This window comes from Emys orbicularis, chromosome 1, assembly GCF_028017835.1.
Source record: "Emys orbicularis isolate rEmyOrb1 chromosome 1, rEmyOrb1.hap1, whole genome shotgun sequence".
Classification (NCBI taxonomy): domain Eukaryota; kingdom Metazoa; phylum Chordata; order Testudines; family Emydidae; genus Emys; species Emys orbicularis.
The window spans coordinates 33,654,053-33,673,239 of NC_088683.1; the positions used below are offsets into that span (position 1 = coordinate 33,654,053).

At 44.2% G+C, this 19,187-nt stretch overlaps 1 protein-coding gene across 1 annotated transcript in view; it reads right to left on the reverse strand.

Moving 5' to 3' along the window:
• CELSR1 (cadherin EGF LAG seven-pass G-type receptor 1) overlaps nt 1-19,187 on the reverse strand; it is a 285,263-nt gene that overhangs the window by 21,134 nt on the left and 244,942 nt on the right. The window contains exons 20-24 of the mRNA XM_065408216.1: nt 16,202-16,345; nt 14,191-14,392; nt 13,658-13,825; nt 11,529-11,655; nt 8,385-8,585 (exon numbers count right to left, since the gene is read on the reverse strand). Coding sequence (XP_065264288.1) covers nt 8,385-8,585; nt 11,529-11,655; nt 13,658-13,825; nt 14,191-14,392; nt 16,202-16,345 — 842 coding nt within the window. The remainder of the gene's footprint in view (nt 1-8,384; nt 8,586-11,528; nt 11,656-13,657; nt 13,826-14,190; nt 14,393-16,201; nt 16,346-19,187) is intronic.

The window sequence follows — 19,187 nt, forward strand, 5'->3', positions numbered from 1 at the left end:
GGATGGGCCTGAGTCCCCCTTTGGCCTTTGGGATAAGAAAATAGGTACTCAAGTACCCCTTGAGTCTGAACTTCGCTGGCACCACCTCCACCGCTCCTAAGCCAAGGAGCTGCCTCACCTCCTGCTCGAGTAGGCTCTTGTGAGAGGGGTCCCTGAAGAGGGACAGTGATGGAGGGTGGGTGGTTGGGGGGGGGGGGTAGAAGTAAACTGGAGGGTGTCGCCCCGGGAGATGGCGTTGAGCCCATCGGTCTGAGGTCAGCCGCGACCACTTTGGGAGAAAAGCACACAACCAGAAGGGAAATTTTATTGCAGGTGGATCCCTGGTATGAACTGGTAAGTCGCCCCTGGGAGTCCCGTCAACACTGGCGCTTTCCCGCCTGCTTACCCTTAGAAGGCCCAGGCTGGGGCGCAGGCCGGGATTGCCTTTGCGGGTGCTTTTTATAGTCCCTTGACTTTTTATAAGGGGGCTCATATCTAGAGTTGGTGACCTGACTGGGAGCCTGCTGCGGTTTGAACTTGGTCCTGGCCAGGGCCAGGACATAGAGGCCAAGGGTCTCTTTAATGTTGTGTGGGAGTCCTTCAGACTATGTAACTTCACGTTTGTTTGTTCCACAAACAGGGCCTTGCCATTGAATGGGAGGCTCTGTAAGGAATTCTGTGCCTCGCTGGACAACCCAGACAGCAGGAGCCATGATGCTCTCCTCATGGACACCACAGAGGCCATAGATCCTGCAGCCGTATCCGCAGCGTCCGAGGCGGCCTGAAGGGCCGCCCTGGCGACAGCCGTGTCTTCCTTAACCAGAGCCTTGAACTCTTTTTTGTCATTCTCCTGGAGGGAGTCCGCAAATTTGGGCAGGGAGCCCCACAAATTGAAATCGTATCTACCCAGCAGGGCTTGGTGATTCGCCACCCTAAGTTGGAAGCTCGAGGACGAATAAACCTTTCTACCGAATAGATCTAGTCTCGAGTCCTTATTTGTAGGAGTAGGAGCGGACTGACCTTGCTGCTCCCTATGGTTGACCAACTCGACCACTAGAGAGTTGGGGGCAGGGTGGGTATACAGGTATTCATGCCCGTTGGCAGGCACAAAATATTTCCATTCTGCCTCTTAGAGATAGGGGGTAAGGAAGCCAAGGTTTGCCAAACGGCATTCGAGATCTTTGCCACCCCTTCATGGAGTTGGAGAGCCACCCTGGCCGGTGCCGAAGCCGAGAGGACGTTGAAGAGGGAGTCTGAGGGTTCCTCCACCTCCTTGGCTTGTAGGTTGAGGCTTGATGCCATCCTTTTCAACAGCTCTTGGTAGGCTTTTGTGTCCTCCTGAGGGACAGGCGGAGTAGGGGCCGTGATCACCTCATCCAGGGAGGATGAGGATGGGGATGCAGTACTCTGTGTCTCCTCCGGTGCCGCAGGTCCCACCACTTTGTCCCCTTCTGAATGCGGGACCGGGGATGAATGCTCCACCGACTCCTTTCTGGGAGGCCGAGTAAGGGAGGCTGACAGTCTCTCCGAGGCTCCAGCCACTGAGCAAGCCACCACCGGGGGCTATGTTGCGGCCCACGGGGCCCATTGGTACCATGGCACTGGCCAAGGAGCCCGGTGCCACTGCACCTGATGTGGCACCGGCGGAGCGGGCTGTCCAGCCTGACTAGCCTGGCTCATCGACTGACGACTGCGAAGGGAGGCTGGGCTGGCATACGATCGACCTCTATCCCGGGATTGGGACGAGTGGCGGCGTCGGGAGTGATGTCGACCGTGAGACTGTGATCCCGGCGTGGAGAGCGGGAGCGCCGGCGATTGATGCCTGGGGCTGCAGGAGCGCTGCCGCAGCGGGGACCTCGAGCAAGACGAAGAACAGGAACGGCATCAATGCCTGGGGCTACAGTAGCTTCTTGGGGACAACGATCTCCGGTGCCATCTGTCCCGGTCTCCACAGGGCATGCTCTCCTCGCGAGGTCTACGTTCCCTCGAGGCGAAGCGGTGCCTGGAACCCCTGCCATCGGTACCCAGCCAGACAACCTGGTGGGGGTCGACGGGGACCAGGGCAGACTGCGCACGGGGCGGTCACTGAGTGGGGAATGGCATTGGGAACCTTCCCTCGACCGTGAGCAATACCGTCCAGGCAGCGACTGAGGGGGTCCGAGCGGTGGCTTGCCTCTGGACTGGGGAGCTGATGACAGTGGTGCTATCGGTACCGGCAGAGACATAACGTCTCGAGTTGCCTGCAGGCCTCCGGCATGGAGGGCACCTGAATGTGGCCACTGGTGTCCAGGGAGGCCGGCTCGGAGTGGGCCGGGCTGCTCCGCTCAACTTGAGTCAGAGGCCGCGAGGCCGATGGGGACCAAGAGCTGCCCAATGTGGGTCTACTCTCTCCCCCAGTCTTGCTCCGGTGCCTTGGCGGAGAAAACCTGTTTTTTGCCTTTTTTTGACTGTCCCGTGGATGGGGAGCGGTGCCGACTGGTGGATGGCACCGTTGGGTCGCCACGCACCAATGCTGTGGTGCTTGGTGCCGACTCGGAGCGGCGCAGCGGTGTCGGGGTTAGGGCCGACTCTATCAAAATGGCTCTGAGCTGAATGTCCCACTCTTTCTTGGTCCGAGGTTTGAAGGGTCTGCTAATCTTGCAGCGATCGCTGAGGTTGGTTTCCCCCAGACAGCAGAAACAGTCCGTGTGCGGATCACTCATGGGCACAGGCCGTTTGCAAGTGTCGCACGACTTAAAGCCCGGGGCATGCCCCAACCTGGGCGCACTTAACTAATTCTAACTAAAACTACTTTTCTTTTCTTTTCTTTTCTTTTTTTAAACTACAGGCATTACTAACTATGAACTAACAGAGTCCAAGAGGGAAAACTACAGCAGAGCTGGAGCAGAGCAGTTCCAAAGCACCTTCACTAGCGGCAAGAAGGAACTGAGGTGGGGGGAGTGCGCCATGGCGGTGCCACTCCAGGGGTCGCTAGGGACGCTCCTCTACAGGTACTGCTAAGGGAAAAACTTCCGGCACCGGTGCACGTGGCGAGCACACACACCTATTGTGGAATGCACATGAGCAATCACTCGAAGAAGAACAGCATTTTTTGCAGAAGCAAGGCATGGAGTCTCCACTACTTTTAATAGTTTAAGTTTTACAAAACCAAGATGGAAGCCAAGAGGCAAAAAGTTTCTTAGCAGGGCTGCTGACTGCAACCTCTGACTTTGGGCTCCATTTCACACTCAGAGGGATCATATAGATCGTCCCCCTGACAATGTAACACATACACAATGGCAGAGTCAGATGGATTCAACAAAGCTGGCTTAGCTGCCACATGAACATAATCACAGATGGTACATTAGGGCTTTATGGGGCTGCCTGATCCCTACCCTGAAGCCAATCTACAACTAAAAGCTCCCAAGACATCTACATAGGTTCTACATATACTTCCCTAATCACCGTAGGGCCTAAGAACCTTCTAATGGTGCCCTAAGTGATGTAGCTAACATCTGCCATGTGAAGTTTATTCTCTCTCACACCCTCTCCCCAGGGGGAGGATTGTGTGTGCAGTGGAGTGTTTTGTTTTGGTAGGGCTTTGTTATGGTTCTGTTTTTTTTAATGTGCATGCTGTTGTGTGTTTATACTAGAGCAGCCTAGGCTGAAGAAATGTGCCTTGCACAGGAGTGGAAGGTGATGAGGTTTGTGATGGTTCTGAGTCCCTCTGGGCTGGACCCTGAGAACGCTCTGCCCCTGCACTAATGAGCTTTACCCATGTGGTAGAAAGTTCCATTATGCCTGAGGAATGCAGTTACTGGCCACAGTCTTCATCTCAGATCCCAGTGCGATCTATGCACTTATAAAAGTTAAGTCTCACCTCTCTCTGAGGCACTGTCTTCTCAGTTAAAGGTACATAAGCTTAATAAGTAGAAGAAGGAAAAAATACCCCATGCAAGAGCCGGCACTAGATTAATGCACCACTAAAGAACCACTTAGCCCTAAGGTGAATTTCACCCAAAGGATCTTGGCTACCATAGCTAATTTTCCAATGGTGTAACAACTGGGGTCTAAGCAGGCCTACCCCAATTGCAAGTTCAATTTTTGGAAGGTGGGTGAAAGTTTATAGAATGAATAACAACTCATGGGGGAGGTCTAGGCTGGATATTAGGAAAAACTTTTTCACTAGGAGGGTGGTGAACCACTGGAATGGGTTACCTAGGGAAGTGGTGGAATCTCCTTCCTTAGAAGTTTTTAAGGTCAGGCTTGACGAAGCCCTGGCTAGGATGATTTAGTTGGGGATTGGTCCTGCTTTGAGCAGGGGGTTGGACTAGATGACCTCCTGAGGTCCCATCCAACCCTGATATTCTATGATTCATAATGAATACTGATAGAAAGGGTATTGTTAAGTATAAACTAAAAAGGGCCACTGATCTGACCCAATGACTATACTAAGGGTCATAGTTTGAAACTGAGATATTGGTAATTAGGCTAATTGGTGAGGTAGATAATGAGGAGATGGTCTATTCCACCCATCACACCCTTTTCTAACCCCTTAAAAAAAGACTTCAAAGAACAAAAATATGGACGTTTGGGGGATTCCCTTGGGAGTGGCTAATAGGCCGCTGCTTCACTCCTGAGACTCTGCCCGTTGTTGGTGAACCTCAAGGATCTTCGGAGACATCCAGACCCTCAACAGGGCAGTGAAGAAGCCTGACCATCACCAGCGATGACCAGAGATTGATACATGTGAGATCTAGCTCTGTTCAACCTAAGAAGGACTCACGAAAGTGAGAGATCTGCCAAGACTAGCCAGATGATGTCGGGCAAGTAAGCCCCAGAGCAACATCCATCATGGATGAGCTGCTAACCCAGAGCATGCGTCAATGACCGACCAGCCGCCTTGATCCTGTGAATTTACAGAAAGCTGTATTTCCCCCCACCTTTACTGTCCTATTTCTCCTCCCCCTTTTTTCTGTCTGTTTGGCCAAAGGTGGAAATAATCATAAGAACCCAGAGCTGAGTTAAAAATCCAACAACAGAACTATCACCTTTTTCCCTACAAAGAAAGGGTGTTTGATAATACAAGGGACTCTACCCGATATCCTCTGAAAAGTTTTGATTAAGATCGGTTTGCATAACCACTCAATTTTAATTTCAAAACCTTTATTCTTTGTTTTGGATTCTTTCTATTCTGTACATCACAATCAATACATTTTCAGATGCTGGCATGACCTTTCTAACTTGTTTGCCATGGGTCTCAGTAGGCCAAAGTCTCTGTACTCAGAACCCTGAAGCATGTCTAACTGTTCATGTTGAATACTGATATGGTTATGGTAACACTTTTGACTCTCTCTTTGACCCCTCACATCAAATTCCATCAAATTTAATACACCAAGCACTGCTGAAAGTTTAGCCCTCAAAATAAAAAGCTTTAGCTATATTAACAAAGGTGTGGTTCTTTATGCTTCCATTGGCACATATCTGTGCAGGCTGCAGCACTGAAACTCTGCCTTTTTCAGGTAAGGAACAGAGAAAATAAATCATTGTCTGTCAATCAATAGTCCACGGGGGATTAAAAACCTCTCCCTCAAATGTGATTGTTCGTTTACAGAAACTCATAAAAGCCAGGCCCAGTGCCAGACCCTTAGTATTATTTGTGCTCCAACATTCTTTTTCTTTTTATGTTCATCAGTGCATGACTCGTTAGACAACTCTCATTCCACACAGACAGATGAATAATTGCCTCAAACACACATAGCTTACAGTTCTCCCTGCTTCTTAAATTGACTGGGGAGGTTGCAAGGAGTGGCCTTACATGATATAAAATGTATTCTCTAACTTCAAAAGACTTTTTAAGATGGCTTAACGTTAAGGATGTTACAGTAAATTATAGTAACTGAATCACGGAGAGGAAAATGAAAAGGGTGGTCATGTCCCTGATACAGTGGACATTGCAGTATGAAAATACCAGGAAGTAATACTGATGGTATTAACAATGCTTCTGAAGTAAGCTGCTAAAAATGAGCTAGTCTACTCTTTTTATATCAATTAACTTGGCACTTAGTTTACAAAAAGTAATTGTAAATGAGGGGGGTTTCTACTGGGGTCCTGCAGGGATCTGTTTTTGGCCCACTGCTGTTCAATATCTGTATCAATGATCTAGAAGAAAATATAAAGACTGTTAGTAAAATTTGAAGATGACACAAAAATTGGTGGAGTGGTAAATAATGATAGGGAAAGGTCAGTTATACAGACCGATCTGGATCACTTGGGTAAGGGGCTTATCTGAGCAACATGCATTATAATACAGCCAAATGCAAGGTCACACTTCTAGGAATAAAGACTGTAGGTCACATTTACAATGGGAGACAGGAATGCAGTGACACTGGAAAGGACTTGGCAGTAATGAAAGATAACCAACTGAACATGAATTCCCAGTGTGATGCCGTAATAAAAAGGCTAACACAATTCTTGGATGTATAAGCCAGGAAATATTAAGTAGGAGGAGGGAAGTCATATTACCTCTGTATATGATATTAGTGATACCACTATTAGAATAGCATGTCCAGCTCTGGCATCCACACTTTAAAAAGGGATGTTGAAAAACTGTAAAGGATTTAGTAAAGAGCTACAAGAATTATTTGAGGTCTGAGAAAAATGCCTCATATAGCAAGAAACTCACAAGCTCAATCTATTTTGTTTATCCAAAAGAAGGGTAAGAAGTTACTTGATCATGATCTGAAAGCATCTAAAGGGGGAAGAGATTTCTGACAGTAGATACCGCTTTAATTTAGCAGAAAATGCATAATAAGATGCAATTGCTGGAGGCTGAAACTAGTCAAATTTATACTAGGTGCAAATTTTTAATGGCGAAAGTACATTGTAATCACTTACTTAGGGACATGATAGAGAATCTACCACCTGAAGTCTTTAAATCAAGACCGCATATCTTTCTAAAATATATGCTACGGTCCCAACAGAAGTTATGGGCTTGATGCAGAAAGTACTGGATTAAGCTCGTTGGCATGTATTATGCAAGAGGTCAGACTAGATGATCACAATGGACCCTTCTAGTCTTAAAATCTACATGTCTTTTGCACTTCTCTCCCCTTGGACAATGAAAAATCAATGCAATCAGCTTCACTTGTGTTTATAGCTAGCTTCTCTCTCAAGTTACTTATCTGGGATTTAGAGTAAAGGCTGTTTAAAAAGATATGTTTCCAACAGAACTTTCAAATAATATTTGAGGAACATTTCTAATGGTCTTAATTGTAAAAGCTTGTTTGTATGATTTTATATTCTTTTCACTGCAACTCCACGCCCCATCTGTATGTTGGCTGTTTATGCAGACTATTAGTTCTCTGGTCCAGGAACCTTGCCTTCTGCCTGTCTGCACTGAACCCGGTACACTTTGGATGCCATTAATAAATAATAATAATTGCTACATAAAAATGGCTACAAATGAGGCTCTGATTATAAAACATGAAAATGTCATGTATATTGTATTTCCCCCATTCACAGTTTCAATCCAGGTTGCATCTCCTCATGCACACTGGCCACTGCAGGAGAAGCCTGTACTAAGCTATAAAAATATTCATGCTGTGCCAAAGCCAGAAACCACTGTGAATGGAGAAAACAGTGCTAGGCAATGGGTTTCCCTGGGGTGCCAGGAGGTAGCAAGCTACCTGTGCCAGGCAATTGGCTTCTCCAGCATGACCGGTGTCAGTATGGGACATGCACACTGCTCCTGCATAGCACAGGTGCTTGGTAACATGCCCTTCAGCACTAGGAGCTTCTGCGTGGGCTTGTAAAGGAGTCTGTTCTGCACAGTACTGAAGCGATAACGTGAGGCAGAACATTATCAGGCAGAACGGAAGGAGGAAATCAGTATGTTTAGGGTTCAATTCTTAGGTCACATTTGCCCTTTGGGGGGCAGTTTTCATTTGTTATCTGGGGGAAAAACATACATTGGGATGGTCCTATCTAATGGGACTACTATTCATCCCAATGAGTGGTGTATAAAAAGGTGCAAGCTTCATACAAATGAAACCTTTATTCATAGCTCAGGCAGGGCTCCTTTATTCATAGGATATCAGGGTTGGAAGGGACCTCAGGAAGTCATCTAGTCCAACCCCCTGCTCAAAGCAGGACCAAGCCCCAACCATTTTTTTGTGTGTGCCCCACATCCCTAAATGGCCCCCTCAAGGATTGAACTCACCACCCTAGGTTTAGCAGGCCAATGCTCAAACCACTGAGCTATCCCTCCCCCTGGTGCTGCCTCCAGCCCCCCCCCAAAAAGGAAAAAGTGAAGTAGATAACAAATGATCAAAACTTGCAGTGTGAACACTCTATTTACAGCTTTACACAAAGCTTCAGTAATTGAACGGCAGCTGGTATCCCAAAAGCACTGAACTGTCTCTTACCTGGTTTTCTGTCTGGTTGATTCCAATAAGAAAGACCAATTCCGAGAAGAAAAGGGCAGCCACCAGGTTTTTGTGAATGCTGTGCAGGTTTGAACGCAGTGTTCGGATCAGAACTAGCAGTATGAAGGTCATCAGCAAAGCCACCAGTGAGATGGATACAGTCGTGTAAGTTACTATCTTCAGAGGAAGCACCTCGCCATTCTGTGGAGCGACAGATTAAAACCATCTCTGTGAAGCTTTCCTTCTAATTATGTTTTTTGTCTGATGTGATTCCTTAGAAAAAGAATCTAACCTTTAGCTAATATCCAGCCAGCAGATTTACTACAGAACAGATGGAAGTGGGGACTCAACCTCTTGAGCATGAAGAAAATGTATCATAAGCCCATTTAAAAGTCAGGTAAAATTAACTCACTCTGGGGATTAAAAATACAAAACCACCATTCAGTGAATTTCAAACTACCAAACCAGTTTTACTTTTGTCCTGATTTACAGCTTCCTGAAGAAAATCAGTGTTAACAGGAAATCAGTATGTGCCAAGCAAGAACCCCTCAAGATAGTAAATTAAAAACTAACTCTTTTAAAATTGGCATTTTCACAGGATCTATACTGTAATTTTTCAATTGACAAGTGTTGTTTTGTGCACTGTGGAAAATACCGATGTGAATCTGGCCTCTGGATTTAAGTAAAACCTATGCTTAACTATAGATAACTACAGTACAATCATATTTAGAAAGATGAACATGAGTCTCTACTTTTATGACACTGTAACTTCTTAGGTGGGAACTGAGAATTTTCATGAGCTTTGCATTAGTGGTTAGTTTGTCACACTTGACTCTCTGTGGAGGAAAGCAAAACAAGGCCATCTTTATGTCCAAATCTTGCTTAGCTTCCTCCCATGAGTATTGCCAGCAAACAAACAAAGCAAGCAATTGGAACCAGGACATTACATTCCATAGATGGCATTTCATCCAGAAAGACTGCAAGGGTTTTAACTAACTTTTGTGCAGGGCAAAGGGCTCACAAATCTGCATTGAAAAATATGGGTCCCTATGGAGAGGGGGGAAAGGCTAATAAGATGCTCCCTCCCTCCCTTTAGCCATTTTCCCCTTCTCAAAAGATCAACATGGTCCCCAGACTGACCAGGAGTAGGCAGGCACTAGATAGCACACACTCTTTACAGAGTAGGTTGTGCCTTGAGCAGCAGTAACTCTCCACTACATGCTCTGTGGCTCCTCTATGCACACTCACAGAATGCAGCAGGACATCATCACCAGTGACAGTGGACTGCCAGTCTCGCTCTGCTGCTATGGCTTGGGGAGGGGGAGGCATGATAGGGTGGGGCATGGATGTAGGACAATACAGAGTGGGTACACAGGGTTGAGAGCAAGGATCCAAATAATCACAAGACCTCCATTGCCTTTTTGGGCCCTGTTGCCTGCCCGCCCTGGACCCTATCTGCCCCACAGACTGTGTGGGGAGAGTTACAGACACTCAAGTTTCAGTGGACCTGTTAAATTCATGCATTTGTTTGTTCCCATTTATGTATTTCTGGATGAGGGGAGCATGTGGACATTTCTACATAAGGACCACTCACATATCTATAAAGCGCAGCCACCTGTGGTGTGGGAAGAAGTCTTCATCTATAGAATCATAGAATATCAGGATTGGAAGGGACCTCAGGAGGTCATCTAGTCCAACCCCCTGCTCAAAGCAGGACCAATCCCCAACTAAATCATCCTAGCCAGGGCTTTGTCAAGCCTGACCTTAAAAACCTTTAAGGAAGGAGATTCCACCACCTCCCTAGGTAACCCATTCCAGTGCTTCACCACCCTCCTAGCAGGGGCGGCTCTGGCTTTTTTGATGCCCCAGGCAAAAAGCCTCCCGCCGGGGAGAGCGGAGCGCCGGGCGGAGGGCGGCGAGCCCCACCGGGGCTCCGCTCTCCCCGGGGGCCAGAGCGCCGGGGGGGAGGGCGGCGAGCCCCGCCGGGGCTCCGCTCTCCCCGGCGGCCAGAGGCAGCGCCGGGGGGAGGGCGGCGAGCCCGGCGGGGGTTCGCTCTCCCCGGCGGCCAGATGCAGCGCCCGGGGGAGGGCGGCGAGCCCAGTCGTGGACCCGCTCTCGGGCCGGAGCGCCGCGCCGCCCCCCTCCAGGTGCCGCCCCAAGCACCAGCTTGGTGGGCTGGTGCCTGGAGCCGGCCCTGCCTCCTAGTGAAAAAGTTTTTCCTAATATCCAACCTAAACCTCCCCCACTGCAACTTGAGACCATTACTCCTTGTTCTGTCATCTGCTACCACTGAGAACAGTCTAGATCCATCCTCTTTGGAACCCCCTTTCAGGTAGTTGAAGCGGCTATCAAATCCCCCCTCATTCTTCTCTTCTGCAGACTAAACAATCCCAGTTCCCTCAACCTCTCCTCATAAGTCATGTGCTCCAGCCCCCTAATCATTTTTGTTGCCCTCCGCTGGACTCTTTCCAATTTTTCCACATCCTTCTTGTAGTGTGGGGCCCAAAACTGGACACAGGACTCCAGATGAGGCCTCACCAATGTCGAATAAAGGGGAATGATCACGTCCCTCGATCTGCTGGCAATGCCCCTACTTATACAGCCCAAAATGCCGTTAGCCTTCTTGGCAACAAGGGCACACTTATGAGACTGATTAAAGCAAAGAAAAACATGTCTCATAGCAAGACACTCAAGGAGCTCAATCTATTTGGCTTAACAAAGTGAAGATTAAGGGGTGACTTTATCACAGTCTATAAGTATCTACACAGGGAACAAATATTTGATATCAGGCTCGTTAGTCTATCAGAGCATGGTATAACAAGACCCAAAGCAGCCTTTTCTGAACTGAGAAGGAACCTGCACCCACCGCCCCCACCCCACAACATTCTAATTTGTGGTCTTCTGCATTAATTTTTAGTCCAGAACAACATTTTTATGACCATGTAATAAACTCAATGAGAATATGGACATAGGCCTCACTGCAGCAGCATTGGCAGGCACCACAAGAATACATCTCTGACATGCTGTTGGCTTTGTTTGCAGGAGAAGCAAAGAATTAACAAGTTGGGGGAAAGCTCTTACATCACACCTGAGGCCCCTTAAAAACACCTTTAGCCTGGCAGCTGCATGAGTGCGCCCACTCACCTCTCGTTTTGAAATGTCCATTAGCACTGCAAAGCTGGTCATGTGATTGCACTGGCAAGAAACATGGCTCTGGTTTCTGGAAAAAAGCTCACACCCTTTGGAGGACCAGCCTCCAGTCCCACCAACTCTGTTGAATGAAGAAAGCACAAGTAAAGTGATAAACTTTTATTGTTCTAGAGCATCCCTACATGACCACTTCCTCCTTTCACACCTCACCCCAGCAATGATACTAATCACTAATGCAGCTCTCAGTTTTAGACTAGTGGGGACAGCATCCTAGACAAAGATGAATATTGGTAGCCTTCACCTGCATTAATTTACTGGGACACTATCACCCTGAAATCTAGTCAGTTTCAAAAGCTGAGTCAGAAATGGTTTCAGATATAACGTGCATCCCCAAGTCCCACTTCTAGTTAGATATTTTAACTGTTTTTTCCATTTGGCAATATAATATTTTAACTGTGTTTTTAAGATAACTAGCCCCTTGAAACATAGTTAGCTTACTTAAAATTCTTTTGTTACAAGAAATTATAAAGCCTATGAACAAAGTTGGTTTTTAACGGCAACTGTGAAGAAGAAGCCACAAAACAGACTGCAGTACCAATGAAGTAGTCAGCAACAAAAGAGGCAAAATATCAAACTATTTAAAACTATTGAATTATTTTAACCCGTACTATTACTGAAAAACTTTAGGAACATAGGAATTGTCATTCTCTTTTATGAGCTATTCACAGAAGCAATTGTTTAAGGTGTCAAGAAATTGCTTCTCTAAACTTAATTACTGCTGTTTTAGATTTTCGTTGCCTCTTTGATCTCTCTCTGAAAAATGCACACTCAATATGTTTTTCCTGAAAAAGAGACTATTATAATCCTATTAGTATATTTGTAATCTCATGATTTGGGACTTTCATTTTTTATATTTATATATTGCTTTTAATACCTCAGATTTATTAAATGCTGAATGGGAATTTAACTCAACACAAAACGTTCATTCCTTTTCCCCACACCCTTAAAAATATTTCAAAGAGGACTGCTCTTTATATTTTCATGAAGTTGTAGAATCCCAAAATGCTTACACAACATAATATTGTTCATAGCATTCGCTGTATCTTTAAGGAATATTTGAGTTTTCAACTGCTCTCTTTACCAAATATGAAAGACTAGACTAGACTAGACTAGACTAGACTAGACTAGACTGAGAATATTTCTTCTTATTCTCCCTGCATGAAAGTCACACACAGAAACTGCTGCCTGATCATGATGGCATGATGGCCTGAAAGATGGAATGAGAAGGGGTCAAAGGTTCCATAATAGACACTTCCCTTCCCACACATTCACACATCCCTTTCATTTTTCACAAAAACAAAGACAAATAAGCAATGGTCTACTGGAGGAAAGATAAGTTACTAGTAACTAGCACAATTGTCCTTGTGATCCACCTTTTATTTCAAAATGATATTTTGAGGTTAGATTGTGGTGTATGTAATTCAGTTTAAAATTTGTAATCTCATCAACTCTGTTTAAGAATCACATTTCCACTTGTTCTTGTATGAAGAACAGCTAGCTGCTATAATTGTACTCATATATAGCCAAATTGGGCTTGGTCATGCCACAGAGAGTATGGGAAGGCACTGGGAGTTTTCTCTACTTTGCGCCCCTTCAACTGCAAGGACTGGAGAATGGAACAATAGGCAAGGAACCCAGCAAGCAAATCCTCACACAGATTTCCTTCCCAGAGCTCCCAACCAGGGGCTTTAACACAAGAGGGGAAAAGCTCACTTGGAGTTTGTAAAATCACTGGCTTTCCTGCGGCTAATATTTCACTGTGATAAGATATTGCAGAAAGTTACGCATACTGCAGTGAGAGTTTGTTAGAAAGCCACATTTTTAGAGGATCATCCTTTTGTTCTCAGGAGATATTCTAATTACTTTTATATTGATAATGCCTCGTGGAAAGTGACTTCATGTCATTATTCCCAGACTGCCTACATGAACAAACTAAGAACAAAAGGGCTCATATTCTTCTTCTACAGTGCCTCCTTCTCAACCTGAACTTCTGAAACCTGCACTGCAATGGCATGGTATGGCATGGCTCCCTTCCAAAATATTAAAGAAGTCACCAAACATACATGATTGAGTGGTTCCAGAACACACAGACTGGCTTAGTTCTTTCCTCTGTTTCCAGCATGGCATATTCAAGTATAATGGGCTTTTCCAGGAGGTTCGGTACAGGTTCCCCATCACTATGAATGGTGGTGCTCACTATGGGTGTGTTAATGATGGGTCGATTAGGTAACCTGTGGAAATAAAGCAAAGTTGCAAAAAGATTTCAACATTAAAATACAACAGCCCAATTTTGCAGCTACTGCATATGAGTGTCGCAGTCAAGGTGCTGTCATGGCTGCACAATCAGAACCCAAGGTGTTTACATTTCTCAGACCTAGCATTGCTGATCTGGTTGCTCTCACACAACAGCCTACAGTCTCAAATATCTAGAACAAGAGAAGGACAGATCTGCAGACAATTACTTTTACAGTAACAAATGGATTACAGCTGATAACTGAGAAGTATAATTGTAATATAATAGCACCACTGACCATCTAGCATTCAAAGTAAGTCAGAGGGATTCTATGAGTTGTTCACAGATGTGTATAAAGTTTACCTTAAGCTTCTTCTGTCAGGATCGTAGTGCTCAGGTAAAAGTTGTCCTAGAGATCGGTATATAATCACCATAGCAACGGCATACTGGTTAGACTCATCTGGGTTTCGCTTCTTTCTCTTTGTAAGTGCATTCTCAGGGTTTAAAATACCGTTATCCGGCTTAGAGGATAATTTTTGGTTTGATGGCTTCATTGTAGGTGCCACTACAAAACAAACACAAACATTCAAGTCTAACTCTTTCCCCATAAGTTTGGGCTGCCATTTAAATGGATGTTTACAATTCGTTACCTATGTTAACATTCGTGCCCAGGTAACTTAAGATGCTCAGCACTGAGCACATTTTTGAGACCATGTTTCAGGATACTTTATATGACTATATTGCATACTATATAATCATACAATTGAAAATCAAATAACAATGAAACCATCTTTCTATCTAGTTAGAATATGAGCAGTTCTGGGGCTAAAACAGGCACATACATTTAAATAAGATGTGCAATTTAAGGAGAAATATTAAAACCCCTGTATATTATCCTTCTTATGCTGCATGTACCATGCAAGATTTACAGTACATTTTGTGTCTCTTCCGGAGTGCAACAGTAATGGGCCACAGAGTTTTTACTTTAAATTGGCACCTCCACATGATCTTCAAATTTTGGCAATATCTCCCTAATTACCATAGGGCCTAAGAACCTTTTAATGGTGCCCTAAGTGATGTGACTAACATCTGCCATGTGAACTTTATTCTCTCTCACACCCTCTTCCCAGGGGGAGGATTGTGTGTACAGTGGAGTGTTTTGTTTTGCCATTTGCTTTCCCCTTACAGAAAAGAGACAGATAGCGTAAATATATTACTTATAAGAAAAATCTTCATTACAAATGTATTACCTTATATATTATTTATTTTATACTGATCTATTTTTATATTGAGGATACTCAGCCATACATAACGTTTGACACTTTTAATGATGCCATTGGGCTACTCTCTCTGACTATGTTGACCTTGTCTTGTGGTTTTATCTCAACTTTCTTCAAATGTCTCAAAGGCAGAACTCTGCATCTTTGTGAGAGGTCCACTTTCAAACATATCCTTAACTTGCCTGTTTCAGTTAGACCTTCTATTTGCCTTTGCTGTCTGTTAACTTGGCACCATCCTCAATTCTGGCCTCTCCATCTTTCATGCCATGTTGTCTGTAAATCTGTCTTTCACTTGCTCTGCTCATCTGTGCCACCACTGACTGTTTCTGCCGAAATTCTCACTCATGCCTTCACAGGAGACCAGGTGCATCTAATGTCCACTTACATACTGTGGATTTTATTGAGTTCCTATAGAAACAGGGCCATATTCCTGCTATTTTGGGGCGAATAAGAAACAACTTCCCTGTCTGGAATGACAGCTAATCTCTGAATACAAGTTTTCATTAACAATGATGTTTGAAGGGTTTCTGATACAATGATTTGCAGTATCTTCCGTTCCAGAACAGATACAAAAAATGGCAGATCATCAAACTGTCAGGTGTAAATCTGAGCTGTGCGATTTTCAGAGAATCGCCTAGCCCTAGAACATATGTCAGTCTATAAGAATTTCCCCAACTCGGGCAGGTTGACAAGATATGACTGTACTAGGGCCAGTTATAATTTGGATGGATGTGCTGGGAAGCCTGTGGGTGGGGGGAGGCCATGAGTGCTGCCAATAGTGCTAAAGGCCATTCCTGTGTGGAATAAATGACAGGACCATTTCTCTGCACAGTGACAGAGCAGTGTGAGGGGACTGATAAACAGGTATAGCAAGTTTCCCAGCCCAGCTTGCTCCCCTTAGTGCCCTAAAGACATTATGTCTTACAGGTCCACAGAGTAATTATATCTCTACATAAGGTTCACTTAATGTATATAATTACCCCACCTCCGCCCCAGGACAATTCTGCCTCATAAGAGGCATAACTGATCCCTAAGAGTCAATTGGAAAATTACTACTGAAAGTTTCCAAAACGTCTGGAGAGGTGTTTTTTTACCTTTTCTATCTGAAGGTCTGAACAAAGTATCAGGGAACAAAACAGATGACTCCAAATCTTTAGGATAATCTTCTTTAATCCTGTCAAACCGTGGTACTTTAGCGCCCGTAAAATTAGACTTGTCAAAGATGTCAACAGCAATAACTGTGAAAAAAAATTAAGTTCCTCATAATATTAACTTCATTTCAATCAAATATGGTATTATCCAAAAATGAAATTTTACCCATAGTTTAGAAAATCCATGACATTAAGAAACTTGAACCAAAAAAATGCCAAATGTAATCTCAATAATTATTTTCAGTGATGACTGAAATCATATGTTCCAGCATTATTTCATATTTAGAGAATATAAAGGTATATACATATGTAACGGTTACAAATTTCACACAAAAAATGAGCTGGATGCAATTTCTGTGCAAGATCAATGGTAGAACCATACTCAGACATATTTATCATTGCCCTTAATTGAGTTGCACATGTGTACCTGAGGTTAGAATTTGTGCTGCAGAATCTTTATTGCTGCTGATTACGAACAAACTGGAAAGACCCAGCTTGACTTCTATATCCCAGGTTATATGCAATGCTGTAACTCTGTTTAAGCCTCACCCACCTAGTCTCTCTAATATCCCAGGCTAAGCAGGTAGAAAATGCAGGTAGAAAATGTATTTTTGCTAGCAAAAAGCAAATTTCTCTAGTGCTCATTGAGAGACAAATATGAACTGGCAGTGTCAATTTTCAGAGTCTACTGCACTTTATGTGATCTTCTGGAAAAGTATAAAATGTAGACTTTTACATATGGTAGTGGGGAAGAAGGCTGGTAAGAGGGATGGTAGGAGGGACAAAAAGGAGGAATGCACAGGACTGGTAGTCAGAAAATATGGATTCTATTCCTAGCTTCATCATACATTTCCTGTATGGCATTGGAAAAATCGTTGCCTCACTTTTTCCATATGTAAGTCGGGGATAATAATACTTCCCTAGTTCACAGGAGTACTGTTTGTAAGATGGTTTAAAATCATTGGACAGGAGGTAATATAGCCTGATACTGTATTACATTGCCACTGAAGTGGAAATTACTTATTTTGTGTGTGTGAAATATTGTGTGGTGGTCAGCAACAGAAGAACATACAGAGTGCTGCAATATTATCTCAACTTGACAGGGACAAGTATGAGCTAGAAGTTTAAAAAGACACCTTTCAAAAACTAAGTTAAAAAGTTATAATACTTCTACTGCTACTCACATACTAAAAGTCTGATCCTGTGGCTTAGTTTTAGTGTTTGCCATGCAAAAGAAGTGGGTTAGATTCCTAGCCTCAGTCTCTTGTTCCTTGGAGAGGTTAGGGATAAGAATACTTCTCAGCTCTCCTCCACCCCTGCATTTCTAGCTATTCTAGGACTCATCTCCAGACCCTGTTCTGCAACTGCTAAACGTTTTTATAGTTGTTTGGCTTGTAACTTACAATTTTTTAAAACCTCACAAACTGCCAATTCAGGCATTTTAATAAACATTAAAATTGAGAAGCTGGAGCTGTGGAGGGTAACACTGTACCGGGCTCACTGCAAGTTTCTGTGTGAGGAAATGTGCAAGTTAAGCACTGCCAATTCCCATGCTTTCCCTAGTCCCTAAAGAATTCCCAGATGAGTTGTTAGTCAACCCTACTAATGCAGCGCTCACCTGGAAAAATTGCTCGAGAGAGAGAGAGAAAAAAAAAGAAACTAGTCAGTACAGAATTGCCTTGCCCCTTAGAAGCTACATCCTTCTGACTTCAGGCAGAGCTGGTGAAAAATCAGATTTTTCATCCAGCAGGAAATTCAGACATTTTGAAACGAGTTGTCATGCCAAATTGGGATGAAAAGTGGAAATATCAAAAAATTTTGAGGAAGGGAAAGTTCAGAAAAATTTGCTTTGGAAACAGCAAAACATTTCAACAATCAACACGTTTTGTTTCAGTTTGTTGAACAAGTTGTCTTGACTGATTCAACTTTAATCTGTTGTGCCCTGAGCTGCCACAGTGTGTCATCAGACTAGTAGTCTGAGCATCTTATGCCTCCATTCACCTCTATGGGCAGGTCTCATAGTCGGACTGCATTTTATATGATGATACACTGTGGTCATACGGCTCTCATGATGCACTGTGTCAGATCAATCACAGGGGAGAACATGGTGCCCCGTGGGAGATGTAGTCTAGCCAGGGAGCCTGACCCATAGGGGAAAATGAGGGTATGAGACTCCTGAACTACAACACCTATAAGCAGGTCCTGCTCCAGACACCAGCGGGAGGAAGCATGTGCCTGGGAAGGCACATGCTAAGGGGCGGCATTCCGTCCATTCTTGGGGCGGCACAGTCCGGGCGGTTTTTTTTGCTTCGGCAGTCCGAGCGGCTTTTTTTTTTTTTTTTGCTTGGGGCGGCAAAAATGGTAGAGCCGGCCCTGCCTATTAGGCATCATGGCAGGTAAGAGTGAAACAAATCAATGCTGAACTGACTCAAAACAAAATGTTTCCATTTGGGTTGATCAGACCCAATGGAAAATCAAACCATTTTGGCAAAATCAAAATTTTCTCATGGAAAATATCAGTTTTGTGGAAATAGCATTTTCCATTGAAAAAACATTTTAATTGAAAATTCCAGACCAGCTCTGACTTCTAGGCTCCAACCATCCACACAGAATAAGAACCCTATTGGTACATGGAATGGAATACAGACTGGGTCAGCGATATTTCTTTGTGTGTTTCTCTCTCACTCTACTTGAAATTTTGCTGATAAGCTTTTCTGCCATGTAAGATTGGATTTTCCTGCTTATTTTAATAATAATAATACTTAGCATTTATCTAGCACTTTATATTTTCAAAGCTCTGTACAAATATCAACTCATTACTTATCACATAACCTCTGTGAGGTAGATTGGCAAGAATTATCATCTCCATTTTGCAGATCAAAAGAAACTGACACAACAAGGTCACATTGCAAGCCAAAATTAGAGTCAG